This window comes from Rhinoraja longicauda, chromosome 1 (assembly GCF_053455715.1).
Source record: "Rhinoraja longicauda isolate Sanriku21f chromosome 1, sRhiLon1.1, whole genome shotgun sequence".
NCBI classification, from domain to species: Eukaryota; Metazoa; Chordata; class Chondrichthyes; order Rajiformes; family Arhynchobatidae; genus Rhinoraja; species Rhinoraja longicauda.
The window spans coordinates 75,597,139-75,609,288 of record NC_135953.1 but is presented as its reverse complement, the minus strand read 5'-3'; the positions used below and the strand labels follow the sequence as shown (position 1 = coordinate 75,609,288).

At 45.7% G+C, this 12,150-nt stretch overlaps 1 protein-coding gene across 1 annotated transcript; it reads right to left on the bottom strand.

Moving 5' to 3' along the window:
• Positions 1-537: 537 nt before the first annotated feature.
• cckar (cholecystokinin A receptor) lies at positions 538-11,311 on the bottom strand. Its single transcript, XM_078410724.1, has 5 exons — positions 11,017-11,311; positions 10,661-10,912; positions 8,729-8,990; positions 8,500-8,627; positions 538-1,590 (listed from the first exon to the last, which is right to left on the bottom strand). Exons 1-5 carry the CDS (start codon positions 11,132-11,134, stop codon positions 1,082-1,084), a joined length of 1,269 nt encoding a protein of 422 aa, XP_078266850.1. The 5' UTR covers positions 11,135-11,311; the 3' UTR covers positions 538-1,081.
• Positions 11,312-12,150: the final 839 nt, after the last annotated feature.

Genomic DNA, 12,150 nt, shown 5'->3' with positions numbered 1-12,150 from the left:
CTTGACGTTGGCACGTGCCTGTGGGTGTGGTACGTGCGCTCTGCAGGGAACGCAGCAGCAAGCTGTGAGCGGGAATCAAAACAAGAACACGCTGATGTGCATTCCCCGTTTATTGGTAAACGAAACATGGAGCAGCGGGGCAAGCCGCCGTCCACCGGCGTGGCGTTCGTGAGGGTCGAACGGGCGCTCCTATCTTACACACATCGTAACTTCTGGTTACACGTACTTAAAGGATCCCGTCCCGCTTCTGTCAACCGGCTGTGGATCTTGGATGCGGGCACGCATTTACAACCACTGTGGTGGAAACTGAAGATGGACACAAAATGCTGGGGTAACTCAGCGGCGCAGCCAGCATCTCTGGTGAGAAGGAATGGGTCGACGCTTCAAGGTCGAGACCCGTCTTCATCTGCAGGTCGTGGCTGAAGGAAGGCGAGGTAGACGGGGGTCCAACCGGGTAGACGGGGGTAGGGAGATGCCCCCATCCATCCATCCCATCCGCCCGCCCGCCCGCCCGCTCCTCACTTCCCTCACTGGCGGACAGAAGGTCGGTCGACAGTGTCTCTTGTGGGAACACACACTGCTGGACGTGCCACTCACTGGCTGCCACACACCCTAATCCCATAACATCATCATTGCCAGCAAAGTAATCATTGTGTTTCAATCATTTGCTTACAATCAGTCTTCTTCCTGTCGCCAATGTTTGAGGGAATGGCACCGAGAAACAGGCGACGGAGATGCATCGGAAAGGATAATTAAACGTAATCTCGGCGGTGCAATGTGTTTTATTCTCTGCAAATAATGTCCAGGGAAAGCGGGTGTCTTTTTGCGTGTTTGTTGGCGTCACGTGTTTGCAGAGCACTGTTTACAGCACTCGGATGTAAGAACTTAATTGTTCCGTTTCGGGACCGATGACAATAAAACTCTCTTGACTTTTGAAACAGTTTTCACGTCCGTTCTCTTGTGTCCTGATCGACGCATCGCTTGCAAACGAAATAAATAAAGTGGGCGAATATCTGTTTAAATAGACGGGGCTAATGCGAGGAGATTATAGTAGAGGGTCACCCCTTGCTTGGAGCCCGGGTCAGGAGGGGGCCAAGACTTTGGTGTAGGTGCTCCTGGAGAGGGAGGCGGTGGTTGTCCGACCTTCATCCTCCACTTCTCTCAGCTGGACCCGCTGCTGGGGACAGCAGGCAAAGGTGGCGAAGCAAGCCACGCGGAAGCGCTTATTCATGAAGCAGTAGATGATGGGGTTTACACAGGCTGATGTATAGGAGAGCAGATGGATGAATGAAATGGGGGTTCCGGACAGGAACCTGTCGGCGGAGAGCTGGTCAAACGCTCGCCAAGCGTTGGCGCAGAAGATCGGGGTCCAGCAGATGAAGAACATGATCACAATCACGATCAGCATCCGAATCACTCGCTTCTTCGCCATTAAGTTCACAGTGGAACTGTTGCTTCTTGCTCTGCTTGTTTTAGTGCGCCTGCTGCTTGATAATCCCTGCATTTCCATGGTCCTCCTGCGTTTGACATGTTGCATGTAACACCCATCCCCATCCTCGCAACTGCTAGCGCCCCTGGTGCTGTTCGGTTCTGTGAATAAAACACCGCCAAATTCACACATGATCCGGAGTTCCCCGTTACCCCTTTAACCAGTTACAGTGACTCTTCGGCCAATATCAGGTCATCATGTCAGAAATGACTGGAGCAGAATTAGGCCATTCGGCCCTGCAAGCCTACTCCGCCATTCACTGATCTGGCAGATCTATCTCTCCCTCCTAACCCCATTCTCCTGCCTTCTCCCCATATAGACAATAGGTGCAGGAGGAGGCCATTCGGCCCTTCGAGCCAGCACCACATTCAATGTGATCATGGCTGATCATTCTCAATCAGTACCCCGTTCCTGCCTTCTCCCCATACCCCCTGACTCCGCTATCCTTAAGAGCTCTATCTAGCTCTCTCTTGAATGTATTCAGAGAATTGGCCTCCACTGCCCTCTGAGGCAGAGAATTCCACAGATTCACAACTCTCTGACTGAAAAAGTTTTTCCTCATCTCTGTTCTAAATGGCTTACCCCTTATTCTTAAACTGTGGCCCCTTGTTCTGGACTCCCCCAACATTGGGAACATGTTTCCTGCCTCTAACGTGTCCAACCCCTTAATAATCTTATATGTTTCGATAAGATCCCCTCTCATCCTTCTAAATTCCAGTGACACCCGTACTAATACAATTCCCCTGACACCCGTACTAATACAAAAGCTATCTATCTCTGCCTTAAAAATATTCATTCACTTGGCCTCCACAGCCTTCTGTGGCAAATAATTCCACAGATTCACCACCCTCTGATGAAATAAATTCCTCCTCCTCACCTTCCTAAAGGAACGTTCTTTAATTCTGGGGGTATGACCCCTAGTCCTAGACTCTCCCACTAGTGGAAACATCTCCACATCCACTCTATCCAAGCCTTTCACTATTCGGTACGTTTCATAGAAACATAGAAAATAGGAGTAGGCCATTCGGCCCTTCGAGCCTTTCAATGAGGTCCACCCTCATTCTTCTCAACTCCAGTGAGTACAGGCACAGTGTCATCAAACACTCATCATATGTTGACCCACTCATTCATGGGATCATTCTTGTAAACCTCAAAATTGCTCACAATACTCCAAATGCAGCCTGACCAACACCTAATAGAGCCTCAGCATTACATTGTCAATGGATATTTGTATGGTAGAGATAGATTCTTGATTGTCAGGGATTATGGGGAGAAGGAAGGAGAATGGGGTTAGGAGGGAGAAATAGATCAGCCATGATTGAATGGCGGAGTAGACGATGACCTTATGCAGTAGACAAAATGTGTAGGAAGGAACTGCAGATGCTGGTTAGCATCGAAGATAGACATGAAATGCTGGACAAATGTAGTGGGTCAGGCAGCATCTCTGCAGAAAAGGAATAGGTGGTGTTTTGGGTCACATCCCTTCTTCATTCTCCCCATGTCCGCTTCTTTCTCTCCAGATTCTGCCATCCATTTATAGGCGGGATAAATTACCACGGACAATGTAGTTAAATATAATAACGTGAGAAATAGGAGCAGGCGTCTACATTTGAGGGATCAGCCCATTGAACCTTCCCTGAACTGCCTGCAATACGAGTATCTTTGTCCTGGAAACAAGAAGAATAACATTGTGTGCATTATGTCGTGCGTAGTTTTACCAGCTCGCGGACAGATGCATCACAATGTTCCACTCTATCTCTCCAGCAATAAAAACCAACTCTCTATTTGTCTTTCCAATTACTTGCTATAACTGCAGGCTGACTCACTGTTTACTTATACCGGGATCAGATTATTCTTCTGTAGTCCTTAAACAATATTCACGTTGTCTCTGCAACCTTTCCTTTTGGATCGATGTAATGTTTCTCCTTTACACCATATCTGACAGATTTTTGCCAACTCACTTCTCCTACGTTCCTTGGTAGACTCTTTAATCCTTCTTCCCAGTTTGCATTCCCACCTATCTTTGGACATTTGCCTAAAATATACTCAGTCCCTTCATCTTAATCTGCTTTTTGTTGGTTAAGCAATTCTCAAGCCATGCTAGTATGTTACCACCAATGCCATGAGCTCCTACCCGACCCAGTAACCATTTATTGTAGGAAGGAACTTCAGATGCTGGTTTAAACCGAAGATAGATACAAAATACTGGAATAACTCAGCGGGACAGGCAGCATCTCTGGATGGAAGGAATGGGTGACGTTTCGGGTCGAGACCATGCTTCAGACCATACCTGAGCCTTCAGTAACCTTTTACATGGTGCTTGGAAATCCAAACACTTTCCTCAACCTCAACTATCTATCATTAAATACCAAACAAGATTTCCCTTTCAAAAACCCATGTTGATACTAGCTATTTGGAAAATAATAACACGATTGCTTGAACAATGCTTTCCATCATTTGCCTCAAAGTACTGGAAAGAGTGCAGAGAAGATTTACGAGGATGTTCCCCGGTTCGAGGGCCTCACCTATAAGGAGATGTTGGGCAGTTTAGGACTTTGTTCCTTGGAGCTCGGAATGAGATGGTTGCCTGATTTCAGCTATCTTGTGCAAAGTGATCTTCTGGAAACGGTTGAATAGAAAGAATGGGGTTCATGGATCGTCAAGTACAATTGTTACAATTGTTACACAGACCCCATTTTATTCTCCCCATTGGTCAGGAGTTCAGGATTAAGACTCAGCAATAGTGATGGGCCTGCAATCTATTTCTGAGTCTGGATGGTCAGTGACATGGAGGCGAAGCTGCATGGTGGTGGTGTTTCCAGACACCTACCACCATTGCCCTTCCTGGCGATAGAGGTTGTGCGTTTTGGAAGTGCTGCTGTAGTAGCCTGGGTGATTAACTGCAGCATGTACACATTCGGTCTGCACAAGCAGTGAAAGAATGAGTGCACGTGGTGGCTGATTGGGTGCCAATCAAGCAATTTGCTTTATCATGGATGGTGATGAGCTTCTTGAGAACCGTTGACACTGTCCCCATCCTGGTAACAGGAGAATATTCGATTGTAGTCCTGATTTGTGTGGCAGGAAGTGACTCACGCTGATTCTGGAGTGTAGTCCTTCAGTACCACAGCTGGGATGTTGTAGGGTCCCGTAGGCTTTTCTGTATTCAGAGCTCCCAGCTGTTCCTTGATAGAATGCAGAGGACACAAATTGGCTGGAGCCTGGCTTCTGTGATGGAGGAGATTCAAGAGAAATCTGAAATGGATCTTCCACCTGTCACTTCTGGCTGATCAAGGTTGTACATATTCTGTCCTTTTCTTTAGTATTTACATGTCGAGCCTTGCTTTAGTTGAGGATGGGAATCTTCTTGTTCCCTTCTCCTGTTGACTGTTTAGTTGTTCATCAGGACTAAATGTGGTAGAATGCAGAACTTTGCTCTGAAGTGTTGATTGTGAGATCATTGAGCTCCCAGTCTATTGCCTGCTGGTTTTTGATGTTCAGCACACTTAGTCCCATGCCATGGCTTCACGAGACTGGCACGCCAGCATTTTTAGCTGGTCATGCTTCCGACAAGTTCATCTAAACTCCTCATTGAACCAGTACTGATCTCCTAGTTCAACAGTGATAGTCGCATAGGGAGGATGTTGAGCCATAGGTTTACAGAATGTGCTTGTGTATATTTCTGCACGGTAGCGCAGCGGTAGCTTTATAGCGAATGCAGCGCCGGAGACTTAGGTTCGGTCCTGACTACGGGTGCTGCACTGTAAGGAGTTTGTACGTTCTCCCCGTGACCTGCGTGGGTTTTCTCCGAGATCTTCGGTTTCCTCCCACACTCCAAAGACGTACAGGTATGTAGGTTAATTGGCTGGGTAAAAAAAGGTAAAAATTGTCCCTAGTGGGTGTAGGATAGTGTTAATGTGCGGGGATCGCTGGGCGGCACGGACTTGGTGGGCCGAAAAGGCCTGTTTCCGGCTGTATGTATATGATATGATATGATATGATATTCCACAGTGCTTTAATGGATGATCAGATTTGAAATCCATATTGGGCCTACTCCATTTAGCACTTTTGTTGTCAGGATTGGTGGAGCACCAAACTGGGTTTGGGTATTCCCAGTGTGAGGCTGGGACTTTATCTCCAGGACAAATGTGTGGTGCTAACATCTAACTATTGCGTCATGGACAGATGCCACTGCCACAGATGGTGAAGATGATGTCAAGTCCGCTGCTAACGTTGGATCATAAATATTGCACTTTTAATGGCTGTCACTTGAGTTATTAGTTGGTTTACACTGGTGAAAGATGCTGGTACAACTGTACAGGAACAAAATCATAAGATCAAAAGTGATCTTCTTCTTCTTATCGTGCCCACAACATGCTAGATATTGTGCTCCAGCCAAAACTGAACACAACTCTTAGCAATATCATTGTTCTCTGTGAGGTCCTCAGCTTTGCATTCGTGCTCCAATAGAGGACGTCTCAATAGGTGCTCCGTAGTTTGTGGTTCAGTGCCACATATGCAGATGACGTCTTCAGTGTCTATATAACCCCACTTCTTGAGAGTCGCTTTACAATGGCCAGTACCAGCTCTTAGTCTTGAGGGGTTTCCATTCAGCCCAGCTTGATTTGGCCCCAGGAGGAGGTTCTTATTTGGCACTTATGGACATGGATATTGTTGATGGGAGATTGGCTAGCCTCTCTTCCCATAATGCAACTCTCGTACCCTCAGCTTCAGCATTTGGTTCAACTTCGTTGAGGAAGCTTTTTCTGGACTTTAGCCGACTCTTTGTGGGTTCATGGCCGAATAGGGGATGTCGTACATCTGTGGTCTGGCGATGGCGTTCTCTACTGCTTGCTGCACTGCGACGAATCTCTGGTGGCGCTATACCAGATAGTATGTATAGGCTGTCAGTTGATGTTGGTCTAAGACATCGAGTGATAAGGCAGCAGGTTGTATTGATGGCTGGATCCATCTTCTTAGCATGGGCTGATCTTTCCCAGACTGGGCATGCATTCTCTGCTGTTGAGCAGCAAAGGGCCAAGGCATTTGATCATAGAGTGTCAGGAATTGCGCCCCGTCTTGTTCCAGTAATTCTGATGACAATGTTTTTTGCAGACTTTAGCTGTTGTCTTCTCAATACGGGTCTTGAAGGAGAGACAACGATCTAAGGTGACTCCTAGACATATTTGGTGATCGCAGTTTTCAAGAGGGGTACCAGTTTTCAAGAGGTGACATCTGGCTTCTCGGTTGCGCAGATGGAATGCACACACCTGTGTCTTTGATGGATTTGCACGGAGATGGTTCTCTTCGTAGTAAGGTGTTAGTTTGTTGAGGGCATTTGAGAGTCGCTCTTCAATAGCTCTGAAGTCACTGTTTTGGGCAGCTACAACAAGGTCATCTGCATAGATAAAGCGACATGTACCTTCACTTCTAGGTTGGTCGTTAGTGAACATGTTAAAGAGTATTGGTGCAAGCACAGTTCCCTGTGGTAGTCCGTTCTTGAGTTTCCGCCATCTGCTCTTCTTACTACCCAGTTCGACAAACTGTTTGAAGTACCTGTTCTCGAGCATCCTTTCAATCAATTCTGTTAGATGGATATCCTTGGTAAGCTCCAGGATCTTGTGGAGAAGGCGTCTATGGTTAACAGTGACGTAAGCAGCTGAGAGGTCCATACACAACACCGGTTACTTTCCCTTCCTCAAAACCATCTTCAATGTGCTGAGTGAGGTTGAGTACTTGGCTCGTCGGAGACTTGCCGGGGCGGAAACCAGCTTGCTCTGGGATGAGGGTACTGATTGAGAATGATCAGCCATGATCACATTGAATGGCGGTGCTGGCTCGAATGGCCTACTCCTGCACCTATTGTCTATTATCTATGGTCTATGAGGAGATCATCAACAACAGGTCCAACTCTGTCAAGTATCTGGCGTTCAAAGAGCTTGTTTGTATGACTCAGAAGTGAGATTGGCCTGTTGCTCTGAGGAATCGATGAATCTTTCCCGGGTTTCAGGAGTGCCAGTACATATGATTTCTTCCAGATCTTAGGAAGCTTGTGGGTAAACAAGCAGTGGTCAAAAGTGATAAGAATAGAATTAGGCCATTCGGCCCATCAAATCTACTCTGCCATTAAATCATGGCTGATCTATCTCTCCCTCCTAACCCCATTCTCCTGCCTTCTCCCCATAACTCTGACCCTGAAGGGCATGTGATTTGTTGTCCTAATCTAATTAACTACTCTGGACATTATTTAATCATATTTTCTATATTAATAATAGCTGATAATTTTATTAGTGGAAAGTTTCCATACAACCATGAAGAAGAATCAAAGTTTAGAGTGAAAATCAAATGCATCTTTGGTGGGAAATTGTTATAGTCCAAAGCTTTTTAATGAAGATTACCTTCAACTGAATTTAGTTTTGGCATTACCTTTCCATGGCTGAGCTTTTATAATGCTTCATTCATTCTGAAAAATAATTTCAGTTTTATAATAAAATATCAGGTCGAACTATCAGAATTAAATGCCTTGAATTTTTTCTAGCAAAATGATTTCAACATCAATACCAAAAAAGTCAGTTACTCTGGAAGTCAAAAACTTGAATCCAGTGATTCAACATCTCAGTGTATGCTATTTTCAGTTTGATTACAGAAGCTTTTCCGTGTATTCTACTTTGACCAATTTCACTGAAAGTTTTACCTAAACTGCAACGATGTGTATTTCAATATGTGCTGAGGACATTCTTTTTTCTAAATCGTCATTTTGACCATCACTGTCACCAGGTTTTCACCTATTATAGCCCAATTAAATGAACGGAATTTCAATTTGCAGTGAAATATCAAGACATGGCAACAAATTTTAATCAAATTAATAAATTATGTTTTTAACAGATGCTGGGACAGTGAGTGCCAATGTTTCTATTCGGTGTTTGAACTCTCTGACGAGGGTCTGAGAGCAGCTGAAGTGAAGACTGGACCCCACCGCCGCATCTTTTCATCTCCGTCTGCGCACTTACCTTGGCTCTTCCTTCTCCGGCTCATTTCAAATTGGATGCCGCTGTACAATTCGCGGGATATTAGTCCATATGCAATCATCATCACTATCCCGGGAACCAGAAAGAGAACCAGTAACAGGAAAATATACCTAAAGTGAGAGATAATGCATCAAGTTAGATCGAAGCTCATTTCAACGCAGGTTGGTGTTGATAAACGTTTAAATAAGAACATCATGAGTATGGAGATTACCAAAACTGCTGGGTGAAGTCGTTGGGCCAGAGAAGGCGGCACATGTTACCGGTGCTATTGTTGACCCTGGTGAAGGGGACCAGCGTGCTGTAGATGGGATACGGTAACATCACGGTAACCGAGATCAGCCAAGTAGCGGCAATCACTTTGAAGGCATGAGATCTGGTTTGCCACACCCTGGATTTAAGCGGTTTGCAGATAGCACTGTACCTCTCCAGAGAAATCGCCACCAAACTGAAGGTGGAAACGCTAACAGAAATACCTAGGAAACAAACAGAATTTATTACAATTGGAAATATGAAAAGCATTTCCTCTATCATAGTCCACAATTCGAAAACAATCTCCCAATGCAAAACGAAGGTTAGGATTGGGTTAGACACAAAATGCTGGAGTAACACAGGGGGAGAGAAGGAATAGGTGCCGTTTTGGGTCGAGACCCTTCTTGGGTCACAGCTAGGGCTTTACCTTACCGGCTCTGTTTCAGTTTTTCTCTGGGTCTTGTTCTCTGTGCCGTTGTTAGGGTTAGCTGTTTTACATCAATGAATGTAATATGCATCTTTCAATATTTTTCCAGTATTCTATATGTATTTATTTATATATTATTAATAAGAGGAAATAGAGAACAATTCAATTTGAATGAATGATTGAAGGGCCGGTCTCATTGAAGGTCTTGTTTATACATCGATTGTATATTCTGTCTCAATTAACTATCAGGTGACAACTGATTAATGTAAACCTATTATATTTTGTATCAACTAGAATCTTAACAATCTGAGCCACTGTGTTGTAATTTGATGCATTTATTATTTTGGGATTGGAAGAGTACTGATACAATCAATGCATTTAAGGCAATTCATGGCATAGAACAGCATTGGAACGGGCCCTTCGGCCCACCATGTCTAAGCCCACCACGAATCCAATATAAACTAATCCCATCTGCTTGTACATGGTCTATCATTCCACCACCTGTTCGCCTGCCTGTCTACGGTGGATAAGTAAGATAAGTAGATCGAGATTTGACGATTATGCAATTTCATTACACAATTTTCCCTTGGAAACCGAACCAGATCTTTACCTTTGATAATTGTATTATATGATCTCAGCCATGAACATGACTGAGTAGAAAAACAAAGTCTGTGGTATAAGAGTAAATGCAGATTATATTTAACATAGTTTAAATATTAACAGCCAAGCAAACGGCCATTATCTTCCCTCCTGTTGCTGACACACTCAGATACAGCTAGGAGCATTCCGTTCGCATTTCTCACAGGTCCACACAGTGTAGAAAGGCAGGTTTGCAACGATGTAGGAAGAAACGGCAGAGGGTGGTTTAAATCGATGATAAACACAAAATGCTGGAGTAACTCAGCGGGCCAGACAGCATCTATTGAGAAAAGAAGGGTCTCGACCCGAAACGTCACCTATTCCTTTCCTCCAGAGATGCTGCATGACCCGCTGAGTTACTTCAGCTTTTTGTGTCTATCCCATGCTTACAACGGTATTCATGTGAAAGTATAATAATAATAATAATAATAATAATACATTTATTTTATATAGCGCTTTTCAGGATACTCAAAGACGCTTTACAGAGCAAACAGGACATAAAAACAAACAAACAAAAGATTTGTCCTGACGGAGATGTATGTCTGAGATACACCTTTAGCTAAATGCCCAATGCCCGCTTTAGCGCAGAATTACCCAATCTCAACTTTAGCACTCGTTTGAAATAATTTGTGTAAATGCAAACAGTGCATTGTCAAAACGTACAATAAAAGAAAAGCCAACGCAGTTTTACGAGTGAGCCAGTGTGCTGGGGGAGAAAGGCTTTGCAAAAATAAAATAAAAAAACACACAGTGCTGGAGCAAGGCAGCTTTGCTCCGTCTTTCAATGAATGCCACGCCTCGGACAGGAGTTTCGCTTTGGAGCCTTACCCATGAAGTAGGCGACAGCTTTGCAGACAGTACTCCCGAAGATGAAATTCTTGAGTAGGTTTGGGACGAGGGTGAAGGGCATGCAGAAGAGACAGAGCATCAGGTCGCTGACCGCCAGCGAGAGCAGGAAGGTGTTGGTTACTGTCCGCAGCCGCTTGTTCTTCAGCAGGACGGCGATGATCAGCACATTCCCCAGCACACTCAAGGCGAAGAACAGGCAGTAAAGAAATATCCGCACCGTCCGATCCAGGTCTGGAAAGAGAGACAAGAGAGGCAACTGCTTAAAGTAGAAAACCGTGGGGTGGGGGGAGTGTTGCATTGGTGTGTCTGCCAGTACCTGCCAGTACATTGCCTACCTTTGGCGGGACCTGCAGCCTGTTGGCACTGGTCGCCCTCGCAGCCCTTGGTCGCCGCAGTCGCCGCGACTCTCGGCGTCCCCGTCAGATTCAGCAGCAGGTGAGAGACCGTCTCCATGTCTGCCCTTGTGGCGCCGCCTCACAGTGCCCGACCCACACGCCGATCCATCCAAGTAAAGTATCACCCTAAATATGTCCCTGGCCTCCAAGGGAAACCCCTGTAGCGATATATGGGCTGAGCAGCGGCAGGGATGTCGTGCCGTGCCGTGCAGTGACTGCGCCTCTGTGTATCTCTCTAAAGCTTCTCTGCTGTGAAGGTAACGACAGATAACATCGCGGCTCTCCTGCGGGTAATACCAACGGTGCAAGTGTGATAGTTGCCGACCCGAAGCCGTGGCCGCCGCTGTAACTTGGGTGGGGAGTGATATTGGGAGGGAGCGCCGGGCGGGACGTGTTGAAGGGCGTCTTGTAACTTGAAGATGCGAATGGGAGAGAGCCCGGCGCTGAGAGAGTCAGTCACCTGCTGGGACAGTCCCCAGCTCCAGCTCCTCCCCGTCCACAGGCACCAGGACGGAGACTTTATTCAGACACTCACTTTATTGAGCAACTGCAGATGCCAGCTTATTGATCCGTATTTTTATTTTTTAATCTTGGAGACTATCAGGACAAAACAGAGCTTTGCTTTCCCGTCACAAAAAAAATGTTGGAGGTTGGCAAGAAGGCTTGTTCATCCACATTAGAGTGCGAAACACGCTCGGTACTCTTTATTAACTCAGAGAGTTAATATTAACTGTTCACTCAGAGAGTTGTGAATCTGTGGAATTCTCTGCCTCAGAAGGCAGTGGAGGCCAATTCACTGAATGCTTTCAAGAGAGAGTTAGATAGAGCTCTTAATGATAGCGGAGTCAGGGGGTATGGGGAGAAGGCAGGAACGGGGTACTGATTGAGAATGATCAGCCATGATCACATTGAATGGCGGTGTTGGCTTGAAGGCCTCCTCCTGCACCTATTGTCTATTTTCTATTAACTCAGCGGGTCAGGCAGCATCTCTGGAGAGAAGGAATGGGTGACATTTCGAGTCGAGACCCTTCTTCAGACTGGTTAGGGATAAGGGAATCATAGAAACATAGAAAA

Coding starts and splice junctions, on each gene's coding strand:
- cckar (XM_078410724.1), bottom strand. CDS start 11,134: ATGGAGACGGTCTCTCACCTGCTGCTGAATCTGACGGGGACGCCGAGA. Junction 10,913..11,016: donor GGCTGCAGGTCCCGCCAAAG/GTAGGCAATGTA, acceptor CTCTCTTTCCAG/ACCTGGATCGGACGGTGCGG. Junction 1,591..8,499: donor CCGGAGAAGGAAGAGCCAAG/GTAAGTGCGCAG, acceptor TTTTATTCACAG/AACCGAACAGCACCAGGGGC.